This window comes from Pteronotus mesoamericanus, unplaced genomic scaffold (genome assembly GCF_021234165.1).
Source record: "Pteronotus mesoamericanus isolate MK-2021 breed Mesoamerican mustached bat unplaced genomic scaffold, CSHL_Meso_final contig_214, whole genome shotgun sequence".
Taxonomy (NCBI): domain Eukaryota; kingdom Metazoa; phylum Chordata; class Mammalia; order Chiroptera; family Mormoopidae; genus Pteronotus; species Pteronotus mesoamericanus.
In genome coordinates this window covers 6102202-6122339 of record NW_026555089.1, presented here as the reverse complement: position 1 = coordinate 6122339, position 20138 = coordinate 6102202, and the positions used below count along the sequence as shown (strand labels likewise).

General features: G+C 45.7%; 1 protein-coding gene across 4 annotated transcripts in view; it reads left to right on the top strand.

Annotated features, from left to right (window-relative positions):
- The first annotated feature begins 1393 nt into the window (after positions 1 to 1393).
- Positions 1394 to 20138, top strand: part of MARK2 (microtubule affinity regulating kinase 2) — a 54347-nt gene continuing 35602 nt past the window's right edge. For 2 of the 4 annotated variants that reach the window (XM_054570976.1, XM_054570975.1), the window contains exon 1: positions 1394 to 1972. In XM_054570976.1, the coding sequence (XP_054426951.1) occupies positions 1919 to 1972 (54 nt within the window). In that variant the 5' untranslated portion in view covers positions 1394 to 1918. The remainder of the gene's footprint in view (positions 1973 to 20138) is intronic. The other 2 variants (XM_054570978.1, XM_054570977.1) reach the window with 1 other exon arrangement.

Sequence of the window (20138 nt, the reverse complement as noted above, 5' to 3'; positions counted from 1 at the left end):
TCTGGCTCCTGTGGGGATTCTGGCTTCTGCCCAACTTAAGCTGCTGTTGAGGGGGGTGGGGAGGTACAGCAAGTTCTCACATATCTGGAGTACTATGGGTGGGGCAGGGGGGGACAGCTTGGAGCTAGAGGAATCAGACAAGTCTATTGCCTCTCCCTGGTGAGTCAGTCTAGGAAGAAGTCAAGAGTGGACCCAGGTTGTCATACATATTTCCTCTTAGAGTCAGGGGCTCTCCAAAGATGAAAGGGACCTCAGAGTTCATGAATCCAATGACCTCATTTTATTGATGGGGGAACTGAGGCCCAGGGAAGGAAAGGAACTTCTCCAGGTGCCCATTCTTTGTTCCATCCTGTGAAATTCTCATTTTCAACCAGTTTCTCTGTCTTTTCCATGAGTTTCTCTGTCTTAGGAGGGATAACAAATGTAAATTAAGATGAGAATGTCTCTTCTGCCTTACTTTGCAAAAGTATTTTAAAAAGTAACCAGAATGACAGTATTACTATACTGTGGCATTGTTTTGTGCTATTTTGGATAACTAGAAGACTTTTTTGGAAAAAAAATTTAAAAAGAAAACTAATTGGAATTCAAAGATGTTATTTAGGATGTTATCACTGAAACAAAGACATGAATTCTTTCAATACAGGAACGCCGAGGAGGATAAACTCAGATACATTATGTGAATTTTCCAAGATCATACAGCATTTTCACTCCACAGAGATGGGGCTGGAATGTGGGGCTGGAATGTGGGGCTGGAGACCTCTGCAGCCTTTCACAGCTGGGAGCCAAGGACGCAGACTGGTGCTTGCCTGGGACCTTGACAAGAAGCCAAGATAGACGATGGCAAATGATAAATGGTGAGTAGACAGGTAATAGGCTAATGCTACATTTGACAGGTGGTTAGACATGTTGATGGGTTGGATGACAGACGAGATGGATATTATGAGCTGACCGACAACGAACGGACACGCAGATGGAAAGTTGCTGTAGAAGCAAAGGATGCCCATAGCAGGGACGCCCAACAGCCTTATTTTCTATTTAGTCAAATAATAACACGCACAGGTGATCCACGCTCCCTGCTCAACATTTCAAAATATCCGAAAACTGACGGAAAGAAGCGAAGAGTTAAACTGGGTACCACCCGAGGCCTCGCCAGGCCTCGGGTGTTGCCGGAAATGGCCGACGACCGCCGTCGGCGACGGGGCGGGGGTGGGGCGTGGCCGGCTTTCTGCACGCGGAACGGCTTCGGGTGTTTCCGGAAACTGCCGAGAGCAAGATGAAGTGGGTGGGGGACGGCCTATGGGCGTGGCTAGAGAACCTGGAGTCCTTTCGTGGATTTCCGAAAACAGAGCCGAAGCTTGGTCTTCGGAGTCCAGAAGGCGCGCGCGTCCCCAGGGGTTACCTTCTTCGGGTGTTTCCGGAACTCACTCGTAGTCCGTGGCCGGGAGGAGGAGGCAAACCGCCCTCCCGTTCCTGGACGCTTCGGATGTTTCCGGCTGCTGCCGGCGGAAAGAGCCGAGGGCCGGCGGTGGTGGCGGCCATGTTGGGAGCAGCAGGTCCGGCGGCGGCTGCCTGTGTGCCGGGCGCGGAGCAGTGCCGCTGAGGGCAGGGGAGGAGCGAGGCGGGCGGCCGGCTGCGGCGGCAGAGAGTAGGCGGAGCGGCGCGGCCCGGCCAAAAGGCGGCACAGCCCAGCCGGGGGTCGGGGGGGTGCGGTCCGGAGCCGCTCGGAGCCGGCGCGGCCTAGCCCGAGCGGCGCATCCCCGGGCTGGCGTGAACGGCTGCCCGGCCTCCCCGCACCCCCGGCCGGGGCCCATGCGGCGGGTGCTCCTGCTGTGAGAAGCCCCGCCCGGCCGGGCTCCGCGCCTTCCCTTCCCTCCCTTCTTCCAAGCTTCTCGGTTCCCTCCCCTGAGATACCGGCGCCATGTCCAGCGCCCGGACCCCCCTACCCACGCTGAACGAGAGGGACACGGAGCAGGTAAGGAGCCCCGAGGGCTCCCCAAATTCTCTGGCTGGGCCCCTGCACCTTGCAGAGCCTTCTCCTTCCTTTGCTCTCCTCGTGCCCCTGCTGCCATTCTGCAAGCCTCAGCTGCCCTGTCATCTGTCTTTGGGCCCCGCACATCCCCCTCAGGGTCTGTCCTGGGACCCACCTCGTCCTGACTCCAAGATGCACACTTGCCTTTCTGACCCTACTTCTGCCCTCACCGCCCTCCTGCGCTCTTCCGTGTTACCTCCCCAGCTTCCCCTTCTCTTCCCTTTTTCTTTCTCAGGGGCCTTTCTGGTCTTCCTCCACCCACGCTTAAAGCAGCCACCCTCCTCTGCTCCTCGAATAGCACCCAGCGATTTGCCCCAGTCGTTGCCCACTTTTTCGTCCGTCTCTCTAGCCTCCTTTTCCCTCCGCTGCACTGGTTCTCCCAGTCCCTCGTTATCACCCTCAGGGTCCTTGCTCCGGAATGTGTTCTCGATCCTTTCTTCCTTTCGATTCCCCAGCTTTTTTTTACCCCGCTTCTTCCTTCTCCGAATTGTGCTCTCTTGCTTGCAACCCACCAGCTCCACCCTCATCACCTTTCCAAATCGTTCGCCTACTCTTTGCTCATCACTTTCTCTTCTTTTCTCCAGGAGCTCCCTGGTGCCTCGCGCTGGCATTTGTTGCTTCCGTGTTTCCCATACAGCTGTCATGCGCACAGTTTTCCCACAGGTTGTCTTTGGGGTTCCAGTCATCACTCCCTTGTCTTTGGATCCCTCATGTTCTCTTCCCCTGCGGTTTAGCTTTTGAGTCTCCCGGCCTCCTGTTTCTCATTGTGAGTGCTCTGCCAGCCTTTCCCCTTGGACTCTTCCTACCAGGAGAAAGATGCCACTGCTTCAGCCCACTCCATTAACACAACCTGTTGCTCAGTCCTTTCCCGTGCCTTCCTGCATCACTGCCCTTGTCTTTCTCCTACACTGCAATACAGACCATGCCGCCTGCCTGTGACCGGTCACTTTTCCTAGTGTCTTTCTCTCTGCTGTTGCCTTCCGGTGTCTCTACTCTCACCCCATCTTCCTTACTGTGCTTCTTAATCACGGTTGCCTTTCATCTCCATATTAGTCTCCTGCCTTCTTCACATCTTCGTTTTCCCCCGCGTTTGCTCCTCTCCTTTCCCCTCCTGTTGAGTAGCCTTTGTAACTTCCCAGCCAGGCATTTGCATGCTCTTTTCTTGAGCTCCCCTCTCCCCGTCATCCTGACAATCACTGCTACCCACGGTTTATCACCCAAGCCTCAGCCTTTTCTGTGTCATCTCACCTCTGAGCCGACAGGGGTCCACTTTCCAACCCTCCCCTTTCTTTCACCATCTCCAGTGTCCCTTGCCGACTGCTCTGTGGAGTGTCCCTTGTCTGTCACACCCTTGTTGGTGGAGAACTTGACCGGGCCGTAAAAACTTGACTTGAAAAAGGAGCCCTTCTCCCCTGGGGCCACCGTGCTTTTTGCGTCCTTTTACCTCATTACATTCTTTATGCTTTTCTCTTGTTCCCTTCCTTCTTAGTGGCCCAGTGGGAGCCTTGCTAGATATTCTCTTGTATGTTAACATCCTTCTCTGAAGAATCTTCCCTCTTTTAATGTTCCTACATTTTTCTGTTGTTACCCCCTCACTCTCTGTCACCTGGGCAGTCAGGAAGAGTTCTGGACCTAGTTTTTCTGTGCAGGGGTTGACCCTGTTGTTACTGATGGATTGATTGCTTAGGGCGGTGAAGCAGGGGTCGAAAGGGAGGGATGGTCGATTTTCAGTTCTTCGCTGGGTTTGGCAGGTGGGCCTGCATGGGGCTGAGGTCTTTGGAAACAGGAGCGTTGTGTGCATCTCAGTCTCCCTTGATTGCCTGCTGTTTCTCTCTTTCCTGGGAACCACTTTCTCTAGGCCCTCTTGAGGTTGCCTAGTCCATTCCTTTTCCTGTCACACCTTAGTGTTAGCAGGTAAACCCTGCTTAACCGGAGAACTTTCCCAGACTGTTGATTATGAACCAGTAGGAGGAGGCCAAGTGACTGGCTGGCACCCTCAGGCATTTGGGGAGTGGTGTTGGAATGCCTACTCTTCTCAGTGAGGCTGTGGGGGGCATTGTGTCCAGCAACGTAGAGGAGCTGGTTGCCTCAGTGTGGTTTCTTTGTGCTGTTTACTAAATGTGAATGTTTTCTTGTCATGGTCTTTTTCTTGTGTGTGTTCATTTCTTCTCTTCCCTACATGCCTAGCATAGTGTGGAGCACATCGTAGGGACTTGGTGCACACTCACTGATTTTATGGTAGCAGTAATTAGTGAACCCTTTGGGAATGTAAGCTGCTCTCTGATGACCTTGTCCAGAGCAGTGGCTGCACACAGTGTCATCCTCTTCCAAGTTAGGAGTTACCTATCCCATTTCTATTCTGTATGGCCTTAGGTTCCCCTGAATCACTTCATAGCTTCTGCTGTTCCTATGGTTGCCAGTCTTACTATTACCTTAATATTAAGTCTCATCCTAGTAAAAGTGCAGACTTTGGAAAACCTTGGCTACACCTATTACAGGCAGGTGCCTGTATTTTTTAAAACAAGGAAAAAGACAAATAGCAGCTCCTTTAGTCACAAGACCAGGGATGCCAGAAGCATTGGCCTTCTTTAGAATAGATCGTGCCGCCAGGCAAGAGCAGGAAAGGTCTTCTGGGTCCTGTTGCAGTTCCAGCTAAAGCAGTCGTGGAAACTCAGCCATTGCAATCCACCCTAACGCTGTGAGACGAGACGCAAAAAGCGAGGGATTTGGTTGGGCTGATTCCTCTTCCCCACCCCCCCAGGGGTCCTCTATCACCTCATTTAGATTTAAATGATTTAAACTGGTTTCACCAGAAAATAGGTAAACAAACCCCACTGGTCGTCTTCCAGCTCCACGCTCTTGCTCTCCCTCTCCTCCTGTCTTTAAAACACGTGGCTGATGAGAGGCTGTTTCCAGGAGGCCTTTGATCACATCTGAATTAAACACACATAAACACACACACAGAGAAAATTTTATGCTGAAGCATAAAAATAAACCTTGTGTTGCAGGGAGATTGCCTGCTTGCTGTCAACTCTGCTTCTAACAGTGAAAGTAGGAGATAAAAGGAAGTCAAGAGCCCTGTCTGTAACACGATTGTTGTGGCGCCTGATTTTGAATGTGTTTTTCACGGTTGTAGCCTCTTCTTCCCTTTGCAGGAGGGTTGTGACCTGGGGCTGGTAGTTTGAGGGCTTCTTAGTCTGGAGCTGAGCTTTCTGTTCACTTTTCCAAATGGCTCTTCTGGCCTGGAGGCTTGGCAGTGGTGAAAGCAATCAGCAAGATGCCTGTTTGTCTTCCAGCCAGCCGCCTCGGCAATAGGGAAGTGCGGAGAGGGGCCCAGCTTCCAGAGTTCACCTGTGGCGGGCTGGAGCTTCTGTGGCCCCGGGGAGGGTAGCAGGCCTACGGGCTTCAGGCCTGCCCCACCTCTGGGCATGGGGAGCCATGAGCGAGGGCTCCTGAGAGGTGACGGGAGCCTTTCACTACCCGCCCCACTTCTGCTGCTGTGGCAAGGGAGGGTGATGCTGTCATTCTCCTAGGGAGGGAGTGACATTGTTCGTTCTCTCAGATAGTTCTGGGACGGGGGGTTTGGATGTTGGGGTGAAGAGAGCAAGTCTAACATACAGGCTCTTAGAAGGAACAGCTGAGCCACTTCAAACACACACATCCCTTGGGTCCCAGGGTTGGTTCTGGCTGAGTGGTGCGTTGGATGATTTGGGTTGACTGTCATCTAGTAGGGAGCTTGGTTAGATCTCAGGTCACTCTGTGCCCTGCAAGTTGTACAGCACTGTGGCCTAGGTGCTGGCTCTGCCCTTTGCCCTCTGACCCTGGTCAGGGGCTCCTCGAAGGTGCCGCCTTCTAGTCAGGGATGTGGGTGAATGTCAGGTGTAGATTCTCATTGGCCCTAGAAAGGGGGATGAGTTGTTAGAGCAAGGCCATTAGGAGTCCCTGCAGTTCATAGAATTGTCATACCTTTGAACCCAGTAAAAGTAACTACTGGTAGATTCTCATTTCTCTCTGATCTATGGATTTGGGGAAGTAGCTAAACAGATGGATACAAGGCAGCCATTGCAGTGTGGCCTGCTTCAGATTAAAGTGGAGGTTGCAAAGGGGAAACTGAATCTTCCCAATGATGACTGAAGATTGCACCCACATTTTTCCCCCCAGGGTAAATGTCCTAAGCAGAGCTGATGCCAGTGAGGTAGGAAAGATTGAGAATTTGTTTGCCTAGAGGTTTGCATGGTTAGATCTCTTGGGAGTCAAAAGCTGCTCAGACTAGACTGCTTCCCCTTTGGACAGAACAACCCAATTCTCATAGGCATTTGACCAGAACTGGCCCATGCCTTCATGAACTCTTTCCCATTGAGCACTTAGGCACCTGGCTGGCATTTCCCTCCTCCCAGGAGCTTCCACCATGACTTTCCTACATATATATTATGTCAACTTGAATGAATATTTTATACCTAAAGTGCAGCCAAGCCTCAGACTTTGTGGCCCATTATCGATGAGCAGGATGGGGGCTGGGCGCCACCTTTGGCCTGATGATTGTGTCTCTGCTAAATGGACCCCCCCCCCCCCAGCCCCAAGCAGCACTCTGAAGCCCATTAATGGATTGGGATGAAGTAACCTCGGCAGATGGAAAGGGTGAGGAGGGCGGTTGTCCCTCCTTCCCTGAGACCCGCTGCAGAGGCTTTCCTGTGGTGGTAACCAGGTCCAGCCCAAGCCCCTCGGCCTGGTTGCGCTGTAGACTGAGGCTCCTAGGCCTCTGCTTTGGCAGGAGGTGTAGGGAGGGTTTTGTTTTCTCATAGCTGTGGTCGTGCTGCCAGGTTTGCCACTTTCCTGTCAAAGCAGAAATTGAGAGAGATGTGGACAGGGTAGGTGGAGTTTAAACATGGCCCTTCCTCCTTCTGCAGAAGTTCAGTGAAGTGACAAGCCAGTTAGGTGGCTGAGTTTTTTTCTCTTGGTGGGAGATTCCAGTCCTCGTACATTTTGCACTTGAAGTTTGGATTCCCCAGGCTTTCTCCCAGCCTTCTTCCAACACGAGTGAGTCACCCAAGTGCTATCTGTGCGTTTCCCCTTCTGTCCTGGGGAAGACACTGTGGGGAGGAAGCCACAGACTTCCCACCGCTGGCATGGGAAGAGTCCGTCTATCCCTGTGTCCGCTCTGAGAGTTCCAGCGACACTCTGCCCCACTACAACCTGCTGGATGTCGTCGCTGTCTTTTAGACATTGAGATGGCACTTCCGATTTTGAACCAAGAGAGAATCTGGCCTCTCGGTTTCCAGCTCTCTCTTAGAGAAGACGACGTCCCAGGTCCTTCTCTTCCCACTGGACCAGCTCCTCCGTCTGAGGGAATCAGTAGGCTCGACCCCTTCATCGGAATTGTCTGTTTTTGCCTAGCGTTTGAAGTGTCTTGGTTCCTGTGGGGAATTCCGTCTTTGGATTGACGCTCATTTCCCCCTACTTCCGTGGATTTCTTTTTCTGCATCAAATGATTAATTTTAGATTTAAAAGCTATATAATCATAAGGTTTGGTAGGGGAGAGGGTGAAATGGACACTGACACTGGTGGCTGGGTGAACCCTGTGGGACAGTGGGGGTGGGGGAGGAGAAGAGGAGGGGTGTGTTCAATGGCTGGCTCCGAGCCATCGTTTTCTTTTTAACATAAGGAAGGCGGAGCAGACCGGAGGCTTCTCGGTAGAACCAGTCAGGCTGGTTTTGAGCAGCCTCGGCCTATTTTCCTCTTGTGTTCTTCGGGAGGTTGGCAATACAAAGGTCTGCCTCCTTTGGGGCTCTGCTCATTGAGGGTGAGTTTGGACAATGTCTATAAACACCCCTCTCCCCCCTAATAATGAATGGGTCTCTGAGTTGGGCCTCTCCACGTGAGTGGGCTTGTCTTACACACCTTCCACGGGAAGCTCGAAGACAGCTCCTTTTCTTGGGCCCTCTTTGCAATTAACAGGTTGGCAAAAGGCCCTCAACCTGGCCAGGAGGGAGTGGGTTTGTGATTGGCTCCCCACTTGTAGATCTGGAAGGGAGTCTGGACTTCTGACTCCTCTTGGCTATCGTGATCCGGCTGCTAACTTCAGTGAGACCCCAGATCCCCTGGCTCGGTGCGGTGGGACTCTGTCCAGGCCTGCCGGGAAAGAAAAAAGGAGAGAACAGTATTTGGTCTTTGGCAGCAAGAACTTCAGACCAGGGAAACAGTTTGAGTTTGCCCGGATCAAAGTACCTGTGGGAAGGTGGGAGCCACCAGTCGGCACGTGCTGGCACTTCTTGAACAGCAGGAGGAAAGGGCATGGCAGGAGCCTGAGGCTCCTGTGTCCACCAGTGCTGCCATGTAGCAGGATTGTTTGCCCAGTTTCCTACTAAGCAGAAAACACCTAAGTCTGAAAGTTTGGTAGTGAATGAGTGAGGCTACCTGCAAACAGCTTCAGCCTGTGCCCTTGACCTTGGGGGCAGGCTGCTCCTGTTGCCACTGCAATGATCTACTCCTTGCTTCTCCCAAGCAGCATCTTGCTGAAGTCTTTTGTTTTGGTTACTATCTTGTGTGCAGAGTGGCCTCATTTTTCCTCCATCTTTAGACTCAAGGGTTGGCTGGCCTTCCCTTACCCTATCACCTCCCCATCTGCCCTCCACAGACGGCTATCATTTGACGGTTTTTGCGTGAAGGATTGGAAGCACTTACGGTTGTTGCTCTGTTTTTGCCTACAAGAGTTCGAACTATGGGTTCCCCAGTCACAGGAAGTGGGGACCCTTAGGCCCTCTTGGTCTGTCATAGCTTCTGATTGAGTTGAGCTTGCGGCAGAGTCGAAAAGAGACCCCTGCACCTCGGATTGCAGTGAGCGGTTTGGCTGTGGTTAAAGCAGGCCCTGCAGCCTGGTTCCCTGTGTGGGGGTCCTGGTTCAGCCCCTGCTGTGGCCTTGGGCTGACTTACTCACTCTCGGCCTGTTTGCTCCCCTGTAAAAAAGGAGCAGTAACAGTACCTGTCTTAAACGTGTAGTTGTTGTAGATATTGAAAGAGTTAATGAATATCATGCACTTAGAATAGTGCTTGGCAGGATGTAATTATCACTGTTCAGATGGGCAACTTAGTGCATTTTCTTTGAGCATCACACAACTCCAGGTCGGTGTGATATATGTTGGAATTTCTCTGTAATTAATTGAAAGAATATTGGCCTCTTCCAGCCCTTGGTGTCCCAAAGGTGCTCTTTATAGCATTTCTGGGTTTTTTAAATTTGTCTATTTATTTTTGTGTTATTATTATTATTTATTTTTTCCAATCAGCTACGGAAAGAAAATAGAATGGTGTTGGAAGGGTTTATCTTCCTTTAAGAGTCCTTTTTTAAAAAGTTCATTTACTTCCAAGTATCTATATTAGGCAGTTTTATCGATGAAAGAAAAACCCACATGCGCATACTACCATGTGCCTGCGCATACTTCTGTGTTGTGAGCGGTGGTGGTGGACGTACAGCCTCGTCAGTGGCTGGAAAGCCCAATCCGAAGCCCCAGAGCATGGGCTTTTCTGCATGTCAGAGGAGGCCCCGCCAAGTGCAGCGAGCTCTTGCATCGTGCTCCTTTCCTCAAGCGCAGTATTTACCCTTCGCAGAAGGAAAAGGCTCCCTCTTTCTCTTCAAGACCGCACGGGAACTTAGCAGCTGATGATTTTAGGATCCTCTGTCACTAGCAGTGGGGCCTTCAAGGGCTGGTTCTCCCTGCCTCTGTTAGCTCCTCTGACGTGAAAAGAAAGCCTCCCCTTTGTGATGCCTGGAAGGGTCACAGCCATTTTTCAGCAGTTCCTGTGAGTTTGTGGACTTCGAGTCTGGGTCTCAGTTGGTTCCTTGCATATCTTCATCTCTTGCCCCTTGAGCCTGAATACAGCAAGTAAGTTGCTTAGTTTTTTTATATTGCATCTGTGGCCAGGGAGGAAGGTAACAGTGTCACCTCAGAGCTCATCAGGGAGTACTTCTTTCACTGTGTTTTCCTCTTCCTTTTGGCCCCTGATGATTTGTGTCGCTCCCTTCCCCAGCCCCCTCCCGTTTGGTCTCTTTGAACTTCACTCCTTCATTACCACTGTCCATCTCAGGTTTTCATCTCCACGTCCCGCTCTGCCTTACCCATGTCTGTGCCCCTTTTGTGGCGCAGCTCGGGAGAGGGATTCTGATAGTCTGAGATCTTCTTGATGTGTAGGATCCCAGAACCACCCAGTCCTTTCTTGCTCCTAGTCCTCTGATTTCTGTGAAGTTAAGGATTCACTGCTTAAACTTTCTTTTTTTTCTTTATATGTCTCTGGAGCCACCATCCTCAGTAAAGCCAGACTTGGCAGCCTGGCAGCGTATTAGGGACGGCGTCCCAGTTTCCCTGGTGACAGGGTCTGAGCCGCTTCCTCTGGCCCGCCCAGAACGCCATCCTCTGCACCTGTCTTGGGAGAAATCTGAGGGGGGCGCTTGTTAATTTTGGTGGCGCAATATTGAGCTTGGTTCTTAAGGTGTGGTCTGGGGAACCCGGGGGTGGTATGTGAAGTCAAAATTATTTTCATCAGAACGGTGCAGTCTCTGCATTTTTTTTTTTAACTCATTCTCTCACCAGCATACAGTGGAGTTTTCCAGAGGCTGAATGTTGTGTGTTGACATCATCGCTCTTGCTCATGAATGTGTGTTTCTGTATTCTTGTGTTTTCTAGAATTTTTAAAGTAATGCTTTAAGGTATAAATATGAAAGTTTTCAGTGATGAACTCAGTTTGTTCTCAGTACCTCTGTGCTCTTACTAGCTCTCTTTGGTTGTATCTGCTGTAATCTTGTAAACTTCATTATTGGTCAATAAATCATTATTTTGAAATCCCAGCATTTCCTGGTACTTTCGAGGAAACACAACAGTAAGTAAGTACAACATGTAAAACTTGTAAAAATTTTTGGGAAAACTTCTAATTTTTAAAATTTTACTTACAGCTTATTTTAGCACTTCATTTTATTCTGAAATAGAAGAAAATTTTTTAATATTTCTCATATTTAAGGATGGATTGTTGGCTTAAAAAAGGGAGATTAGAAGACTTGCTTTCTCAGCACATTTATTTACTGAAATGGATGTATCAACAAGTGAAAGGGAGGGATGTACTCGAAAGAAACTGGGCAAAACTGTAAATAAGAAATGCAGAAAAATAAGTAAAAGAAATGAAATCACAATGAGAGTTTTCTTTTTCTCAGCTTTATAAATATTAATGATGAACCTTATCGTGTCTTAGGCAAGAAAACATTTTCGCGCAGTACTGTAGTGCCAGTTAAGTTGCGGCATTATTTCAAGACCCATCATTCAGAATTTAAAGAAAAAGGAATCGAATATTTTAACTGCACACACCATGAACTGTTTCAAAGCCAAAATTTGCTCCAGCTTTTCAACCTAGAATTGAAAAAGTCACTGAAGCCTCTTACAGGATAAGTTATCACATTGCTTTGGCTGGGAAACTGCACCCATTAGCTGGGAGACCAGACGAAGCCTTGAACAGCTGGCATTCCTGAGTGCCCACTGGATGAAAAGTTAGTAAAGTTAAGGTCAGTGCCATTTCGTATGTTACCGTGACTCGTCGAATTAAAGATTTAGCTGCAAACATGAAGACTGAGTTAATCTTTTGTTTACTGACTTTAACTTTGACCTTACAAATGAGCACATTTATAGACGTGGCTCAACTTGTTGTATCAGCACCAACTGCACTTCAAAAATATTTTTATGTGAATGTGTAGCAGCAGACACAAGTGATAAATACGCAAAGGGTTGAGTAACCTTTTTTGACTCTGATGTTTTATCCCAGAACAACCTCATTTCCATCTGCTCTGGCGGTGTAGCAGCAGTAGCACAGAACGTGTCAAGGCAATGACAACAAGCTCTACTGGTGGCCGGAGTCATGGACTTTGTTCCTGCTACATACTTGTGGTTTAAAAAAACAAAAAGCCATTTTCACTTAATATCCTGGATAAAGCACTAAAGTTTATTTACTTTTATGAAATCTCAACCCTCTAGCAAATGTTTCTTTAATATCCTGAGAGAGAAACGCAAAGTATTCATGGAGCACTGCTGCTGTGTATTGTAGTACAATGACTAGCTTGAGAAAATGCGCTTGTGTGTTGGAACACGACCAGCTGCATGGATCATCGTTTTTACATGAAAGAACAACTGATGGACAAACTATCGCTATTCATACTTATTTTGTGGACATTTTCTTGAAACCGAACAAAGTGAGTCTGTCACCACTTGCCAGTGATAAAATTCAAGTTTTCAAGCAAAAATCAAAATTTTGGAAAATTTGTATTTGCCTAAGACATTTTTGATGAGATCAGTGGTAAAATTGATGAAATGTCATTTTTTGATGTTGTGTGAAATACCAATATTTGGAAATTCTGCATGAGTCAGTGAAGGAATATTTTCCAGATTGCCAGTGGGTAAAAGAGCCATTCAGAGTACAAGATGACCAATGGATTTTAATGCAAAAGTACACAAAAGATTCATTGATAAAATTTCAGATTGCGTGCTGCAACTAGCCTTTAAAACCTACCACTTGTTGAGTTTTGGTCTAGTATCAAAGAAGGAAGTTTGCAGTATCTAACGGCTATTAAACTCCAATTTTCAACTAAAGGTCTGTGTGAAGTGAAATTTTCATTACATCTTTGAACCGAAACAACATATCAAAACACATTGAATACAGAAGCAGATATGAGAAGTCATCTGTCTTCCATTAATCCAGACATCAAAGAGATACACAAGAATGTAAAACTATGCAACTCTATGAATTTCATTTTTAGATAATACAGTTTCTTCATTAAGGACACATGTAATAGGTTGTTATTTTGAATGAATTAATAAAAATATTTTTTAAAATCATCAGTGTCTGTTTCTAATACACTTAACTCTTGATAATTATAACCTACATAAACAAAAGATTTTTGCAGTCCTCAGTAGTTTGTTGTTTTATTTATTTACTTTAATTCTAGAGATAGGGGAAGGGAGGTAGAAAGAGAGGGAGAGATATATCGATCGGTTGCCTTTTCATATGTACCCCAACTGCGTGACCAGGGGCGGAACCTGCATGTGTCCTGACCAGGAATTGAACCAGGGGACCTTTTGATTAGTTGGAATGGCACCCAACCAACTGAGCCACTATGGCTAGGGCCTCAATAGCTTTTTAAAAAAATGTAAAGAGTTCTTGAGACCAAACAGTGGGAAAGCCTCTGTTGTAGACAAAACTTGAATTGATGGCCCCTCTTGGGTTAGTTGCTTGTTGTGGCTTTATAAAAAGCTCTAGTTTGGAATTCCCAGTCCCTATATAATCTCTGCATAAACCTGAGAGACTTTGACCCAAATTAGTTTCTTTTTTAATACATATAGCATTGGCCTTGTGAGGTGATTGATTGTTTTTGTTGCTTTATCGTGCGTGGTTGGTTGGTTGGTTGGTTGGTTTTCCTCTTTTTTTTTTAATTTATTGATTTTTTTTTTTTTTTAGAGAGAGAGGAAGTGGGGGGAGAAAGCAAGAGAGAAACATTGATTTGTTGTTCCACTTACTTATGCATTCATTGGTTGATTCCTTTATGTGCCCTGACTGGGATTGAACCTACAACCTTGGTGTATCAGGAAGACATTAAGCAACTGAGCTACTGACCAGGGCTTCCTCCCTCTTTTTTCTTTATTCCTGATTTTTTTCTTTTTCTTATTTTCTCTTTCTGTTTATTTTTTTTAAAATTTTCTCATTTTCTGTTCAATTTTCCCATTTTTTTCTTTTTCTTTTTTGTCGCTTTAGTTTGTTAATATTTGGTTTTCATTTTTTTGGTCTAGCATTGTGTTTTTGATTGCACTGTGAGATCAGTTTGTCAGGTAGACTTCCTTTGTGTGCAGTTGTGGTTTGGAGGAAATGCAGTTATTTCATTAAAAATAAGCAACTGAGGTTTACATGTAATGGGTTTATTAATGTTCTTTTAAATGAATGGATACATACTTAATTTTTTCTCATGTTAATTTCTAATGTATTAAGTAATTGATAGATATAACCCATATAAACAAAAGCTTTTTGGGGACTCATTTTTAGTAATACATAGGGTTTCTGAAACCAAAAAGTTAAGAGTCATGGTGGTGGGCAGTGCTTGGATTAATTCTCCCTGGCTTTGATTGGTCAGTTTCTTGGTAATTTCATCAAAAATCATTTTGCAATTCCCAGCCCGAATTCAGTCCTGGCTGGGCCTCAGGAAGCTACTCGCTGCCTTGGCCTGCCAGAGTCATAGCTGAGGAAGCTGGTTCTCAGTGATGGGCAGGACTTTGACCGAAGCTGGCTCATTTCTTCCTTTGAATACATAGCATTGGCCTTATGAGGGTTGTTCTTTTTTTTAACAGTTAATTTTTATTTTTTAAATTTTAAGATAATTTTAAACTTAGAAGAGTTGCAAAAATAGTCCAGAGAATTCCTGTATACTCTTCACCCAGCTTTCCCCCTATGTAAGTTAACATCTTAGGTAGCCATAGAGCATGTATCGAAACTAAGAGTTAATCTTGGTATAAAACTCTTGACCAAAGTACAGAACTCACTTAGGTCTTGTTAGTTTTTTAACTGATGTGCTTTTTCTGTTCCAGGGTCCAGCCCTGGACCCACACTGCACTTAGTGGTGATATCTTCATGGTCTCCTCAAATTTGAGACCATTTCTTAGTCTTTCCATGTTGTTCTCGATGCTAACAGTTAGGAAGAATACTGACCAGTTATTTTATTTATATGGTTACTTATAGAATGTTCCTCAGTTATGATAATCTGAAATTTTATCCTGGCCTTGTGCTTTAATTCTCTTATTTTCATTGTAAAATACACATAACATACAATTTACATTTGAATAATTTTTAAGTGTATAGCCTGGTGGCATTAAGTACATTCACAATGTTATGTAACCATCACCACTATTTCTAGAACTTTTCATCATTCCAAACAAAAACTCTATGAGTTAAGCAATAACTCCCCATCTCTTCCTGCCCCCAGCCTCTGGTAGCCTCTATTCTACTTTATGTATAAATTTTCTCATGATATTCTATTCTGGATACCTCATGTAAGTGGAATCATATAATACTTGTTTTGTGTCTGGCTCAGTTCACTTAGTATAGTGTTTTCAAGCCTCATCCGTGTCGTAGTTTTAATTCCATTTTAAAAGTTAACTTGAATTTTATGATGATATTTATTGAGTTGATATGTTGGAAAATAATTATTAAGGTGCGTAGTTGTAATCAGTTTAGTAATACTATTTTAAATGAATTAATAGTTCAACATTTTCTCAGTTTTAATTATAATACAGTAACTATAACCCACATAAACAAGCTATTTGAGGTCCTTATAATTATAAGAGTGTAAGGGTTTCTAGACAGAAGTGTGAGAATTGCTTTTGTAGACAAGTGTGGGGTTGATATCCCTGTCCTTGATTGGTTGGTTACTTGCTATGACCTCATAATGAGCCTTTGTTTTGCAATTCCCAGAGTCCTGGCTGGGCTGCAGGAAGGCACTTGCTGCTTTGGTTTGCAGTCGTTCTAGCTGAGGAAGCTGGTTCTCAGTGACCTGAGGGACTTTGACCAAAGTTGGCTTCTTTCCTCCTTCAAATACAGAGCATTGGCCTCCCCCCGCCGCCCCCCCCCCATTAAAAAGATCTTTTGGCTTACTTGGATTTCATTATGACAGTAGGTTTTTTTAAAGCTTATAAGTTGGCTATTGGTCAATTCCAAATTTGAAAACTGCAAAGCTTGCCTAGCCTCTAACCTTGAAGAACCTTGGTGCCTACAGTAGCTGAGGGCTGATAGGCTCAATTTACTCACCAAGACCAGAACACCAGCAGTGTGTTCCCTGGGTGGCTGTAGAGCCTACACACTTTGTTCTTATTTCTTCTGTACTTAACTCTTTGTTAGCCCTGTTTTTTAACACCTCCCAATCCCATACTTCTGTAGGTTCACATTGTTTTCCCCTGTAAGAGGTAAGCAGATGGCGGGGAGGGGTGGGTGTGTAACAGTATGTGAACTTTATCTTGGTTCGACTAGTCTTTAAGAGAGAAGTAAAATTGCATTGGATGTATAATTCTAAACTACCTTGTCATTTTCGACCTTATTCTTTTGTTTATACTCATCCTCTAATTTCAGTAGCATCTCTAACTTAAAAACTTCCCTTAGCACCGTTAATAGACCTTTGGGCCTCCTCTAATAGTCACTTGGAGCAACTTTAAGCAAATCTTTTTAAACTGATCTTATTTGCCCAGAATCACTTCTCATCTCATTGGAATCATTAAAAATAAACAGACAGACAGACAAAGACTCCTGTTTAATTGTGCTGACTGGTGTGGTTTGGTTGGGTGTCATCCTGCAAAGTGAAAGGTCACTGGTTCGATTCCCAGTCAGGGCACATGCGTAGGTTGTGGGTTCAATGCTGATTATTGAAGCAAGTAAGAGATGCAATGGATTGATGTCTCTCTCTCACACCAATATTTCTCTACCTCTCTTTCTGTTTCTCTTCCCCTCTTTCTTTAAAAAAACAAAAAGCAAAAACAACTTTAATCAAATGCTTAACTTATATATCTCTCCTGGTTGATGTGGCTCAGTGGACTGAGTGCCAGCCTGCAAACTGAGGGATCACTAGTTCAATTCCTGGTCAGGACATGTGCCTGGATTGTGGCTGGGTCCCCAGTGGGGGGCATGTGAGAGGCAACCACACATTGATGTTTCTCTCCCTCTCTTTCTCCCTCCCTTCCCCTCTCTAAAAATAAAAAAATAAAAATTTTTAAAACAGTGCTTAACTTATATCAATTTGAACCTACAATATAGACTTGCAGGATTATAGCTTTATTTCCCATCACTCAGCAAGTCCCATAATCCCATGCCTTTTGCACAAAGCATATTTCTTTTCAGATACACATGTGGCTTTCATTTCAATTCCAAAATTGAAGTTAAATGTGATTTTTTTTTTCCTCTCTTCGGCCACTGTCTGTATGGAAGATAGACTTTTGCTTTCAAAGGGGATTTGTTCAGTCTATGAGCTAAGGCAGTGACTCAGTAATGGTGCCTCCTGGTTGGCCTTACATTCTCTAAGTGGTTTGGAAACTCTTAAAGGGAATGGACTGAGTATTCAAAGGGTACACAGTGCCCCAGCCCATTCTCTTTCACAGGGTATGGTGTGCGTTGAGGCTTGTATCTTTAGCTATAGACACAATAGCCAGCGTTTATCGAGCACTTATTTTGTCCCAGGCACTTGTTTAGCTGTTTTACACTTATTAACTCATTTAATCTTTGTGAGATAGGAGGTCTTATTTCCCCCACTTTACAGATGAGGAAACAGGGCCCAGAAATGTTGAGTAACTTGTTCAAGGTAACAAGCCCAGGTGGTCTGACATGTATGTTGGTGCATGTATGTTGGTGTCAGAAGGATTAGCTTCCAGTCAGTGTTGTGTAAAACCCGTTTCTCAAGTTGGCTTTAGAGTCTGGCGGGGGCTCCTTTTTTCTTTCTTGTCTTTTTCAAGATTTTATTTATTCATTTTCAGAGACAGAGGAAGAGAGGGAGAGAAATATCTATTGGTTGCTTCTTGGACACCCACAACCAGGGACTGGCCTGCCACCTAGGCATGTGCCCTGACGGGGAATTGAACCAGTGACCTCTTGGTGAGCCACACCAGTCAGGGTGCCTGGCTGTTTCTTTCAGCCTTTGGTGGCCTATTACCAAAGTGGCACAGGTGGTGGAGATATAGGGGACTCTGCCCTCTGGCTTACCTCCTCGTCTTGCCTGCACCGTGCAAGAGCTGTGGGAAACTTGAAAACACACACACACACCCCACTTATTAAATCCTGGCTTCTTATTCTCCTCTTTATCTCTTTTCGTCTTCTGGAATTTCAAGAACCCCCTGTAGAAAAACCAGAGTCCTGAGACTTAAAATTGGTGACCAATAAGTAAGTACCCCATAGCCTAAGACAGTTTGGATTCCTGGATTTGACTCTCCTGCACTGTGGCAGCCATGAAGTGCTGGGATTCTAGAAGCCCTTTTCTTTTTCTTTCTTTCTTTTTTAAAGCATTCCTCCTTTCTCCCACAAAAAAGAAAAAAGTAGAAAGCTTTTGTGTGTAGATCTTAACCTGTATACGTTTTATCCTTCTGAAACTAACATTCTCTCTTTACAACCCTCTATGTGCCCCTTACCATGCAGAGGCCCAGTGCTGTTTGCATTGAGCCTTGACTTCCAGCACCGCAGCTGGTGACGCCAGGGCTCTCTGCATTTGGGACCTGCCAGTTCAGTCCTGGTTGCTGAACTCGGCTAAAGAGACAGCCGTCTTGCTGTCTTTATCCCATTGCTTGTGTAATATGCTGCCAGTTCCTGTTTGCATTTGTTTGGTCTTTCTTTGGGTCCACCTCTCTCTCCTGAAGCTAGTCCCCTTTCCTGTGCTTGTGGTGGTCCTCCTAGACATGTGTAGTTGTTTCTTAGTGAGAGTGATTGCTGTGTGTGCCCCTGTGGAATTGCAGTTAAACCTGAGTTTATGAGTTTATGGTTTGATTTACTTGCTTGTCTTATCCTGGCAGTAGTGTTTTTTCTTTTCTTTTCTCCTGTTAGAGGTTTTCCACTTATGCCCCTCTTCTGCCCTAGCAGAAAAAGAGAGGGAGTTTGACTGTATCATTGTATTTGTGTTCAAACCTCATTCATTTCTCCGAGATCACAGTTATATGCCATTTCTAAATTACTTTAGAACCCGTCTTTTTGTTGCAGTGGAAAAACCAAGGTCCACATAAATTACTTTGACAAGCACAGCTTTGTCATGAGTGATTCTCCCACTCCCCATCTCGGCACACTTTCATCTCCACAGAGGTAGCTGCTACTCGCGCAGGTCTTCTTCCGTGATGCGGGCCACTGCTTCCTTGGAGAGTGCATGGCAGCATTTTCCTGCTAATGAAAAGGCTGTCATAATAGGTTAGGTCCACAGGGGCTCTGCCCTTCTGTACTTGTATTCCCAGGGAGAAAAATCTCTACCTTAATTACCACATCAGCTGGCAGAGAGGTGTGGTGGCTAATTGATTAGATGGCAGTCCCTTACATTTGTGTGGAACTGTTGGGGTTGTTTCATTTTTAAATAAACAAATAGATCTGAGCCAGGTAAATTTATTTTGGAGAGATGAAGATCTATATAAGGATTTCCCTTTATTCATCTCATGTGTTTTGGTTTTTTTTAAAGATTTTATTTATTTGCCCTGGCTGGTGTGGCTCAGTGAGTTGAGTGCCAGCCAGCAAACCAAAGGGTTGAAGGTTCCATTCCTAGTCAGAGCCCATGCCAGGGTTGCAGGCCAGGTCCCCAGTAGGGGGCGCTTGAGAGGCAACCACACATTGAGGTTTCTCTCCCTCTCTTTCTCCCTCCCTTCCCCTCTCTTTATTTATCCATTGGTTGCCTCTCACATGCCCCCAACTGGGAACCTGGTGGGCAGCCTAGGCATGTGCCCTGACTGGGAATTGAACTGGCAACCCTTTGGTTTGCCAGCTGGCACTCAACCCACTGAGCCATACCAGCCAAGGTAGTCTAGTGTCTTTAGTGCCATTTCTGTGTCCTTATTTTCTACTTGGTAGTGAGAAGCACTCAGTTAGCTTTTGTTGCCATTTTCGTGCAGGTGATGAATAACATGGGCATCATTCTTTTCCTCCCTGGCACCTCTCGTGTGCTCCCTCTGTGTTTGCTAGCACCAGATTCCTTTCCTTGGTTTGGTTTTCATTCCCTCCTCCTTTTCTGTCTTAGAATGGTTGAACCCTATTCTGAAATATATTTTTCAGATAGTGTTTAAAAGCAAACACCCTGCCTTTCTTAAAACCACAGAAACTGTATGTGAAACAGCCGATAGGGCGAGCTGCCAAATCCACACTGTTAAAACCAATCCCTTAATGACAAAATGTCAAACACTGATGTTAAACCTTCATTATGATTGTGGTGTGAGGATTTTTCTCAATAATAAATGTTTAGGTGCCGAGCTCCCAGCTTCACATTCAGAGTGCTTACATTATAAAATTCTTCATGGTAAGAGTCTTGTAAAGCTAATCTGCTGTCAACTGTACGGGAAAGATTTTAAACAAACCAATTCCTATTCCCTCTTGCCTA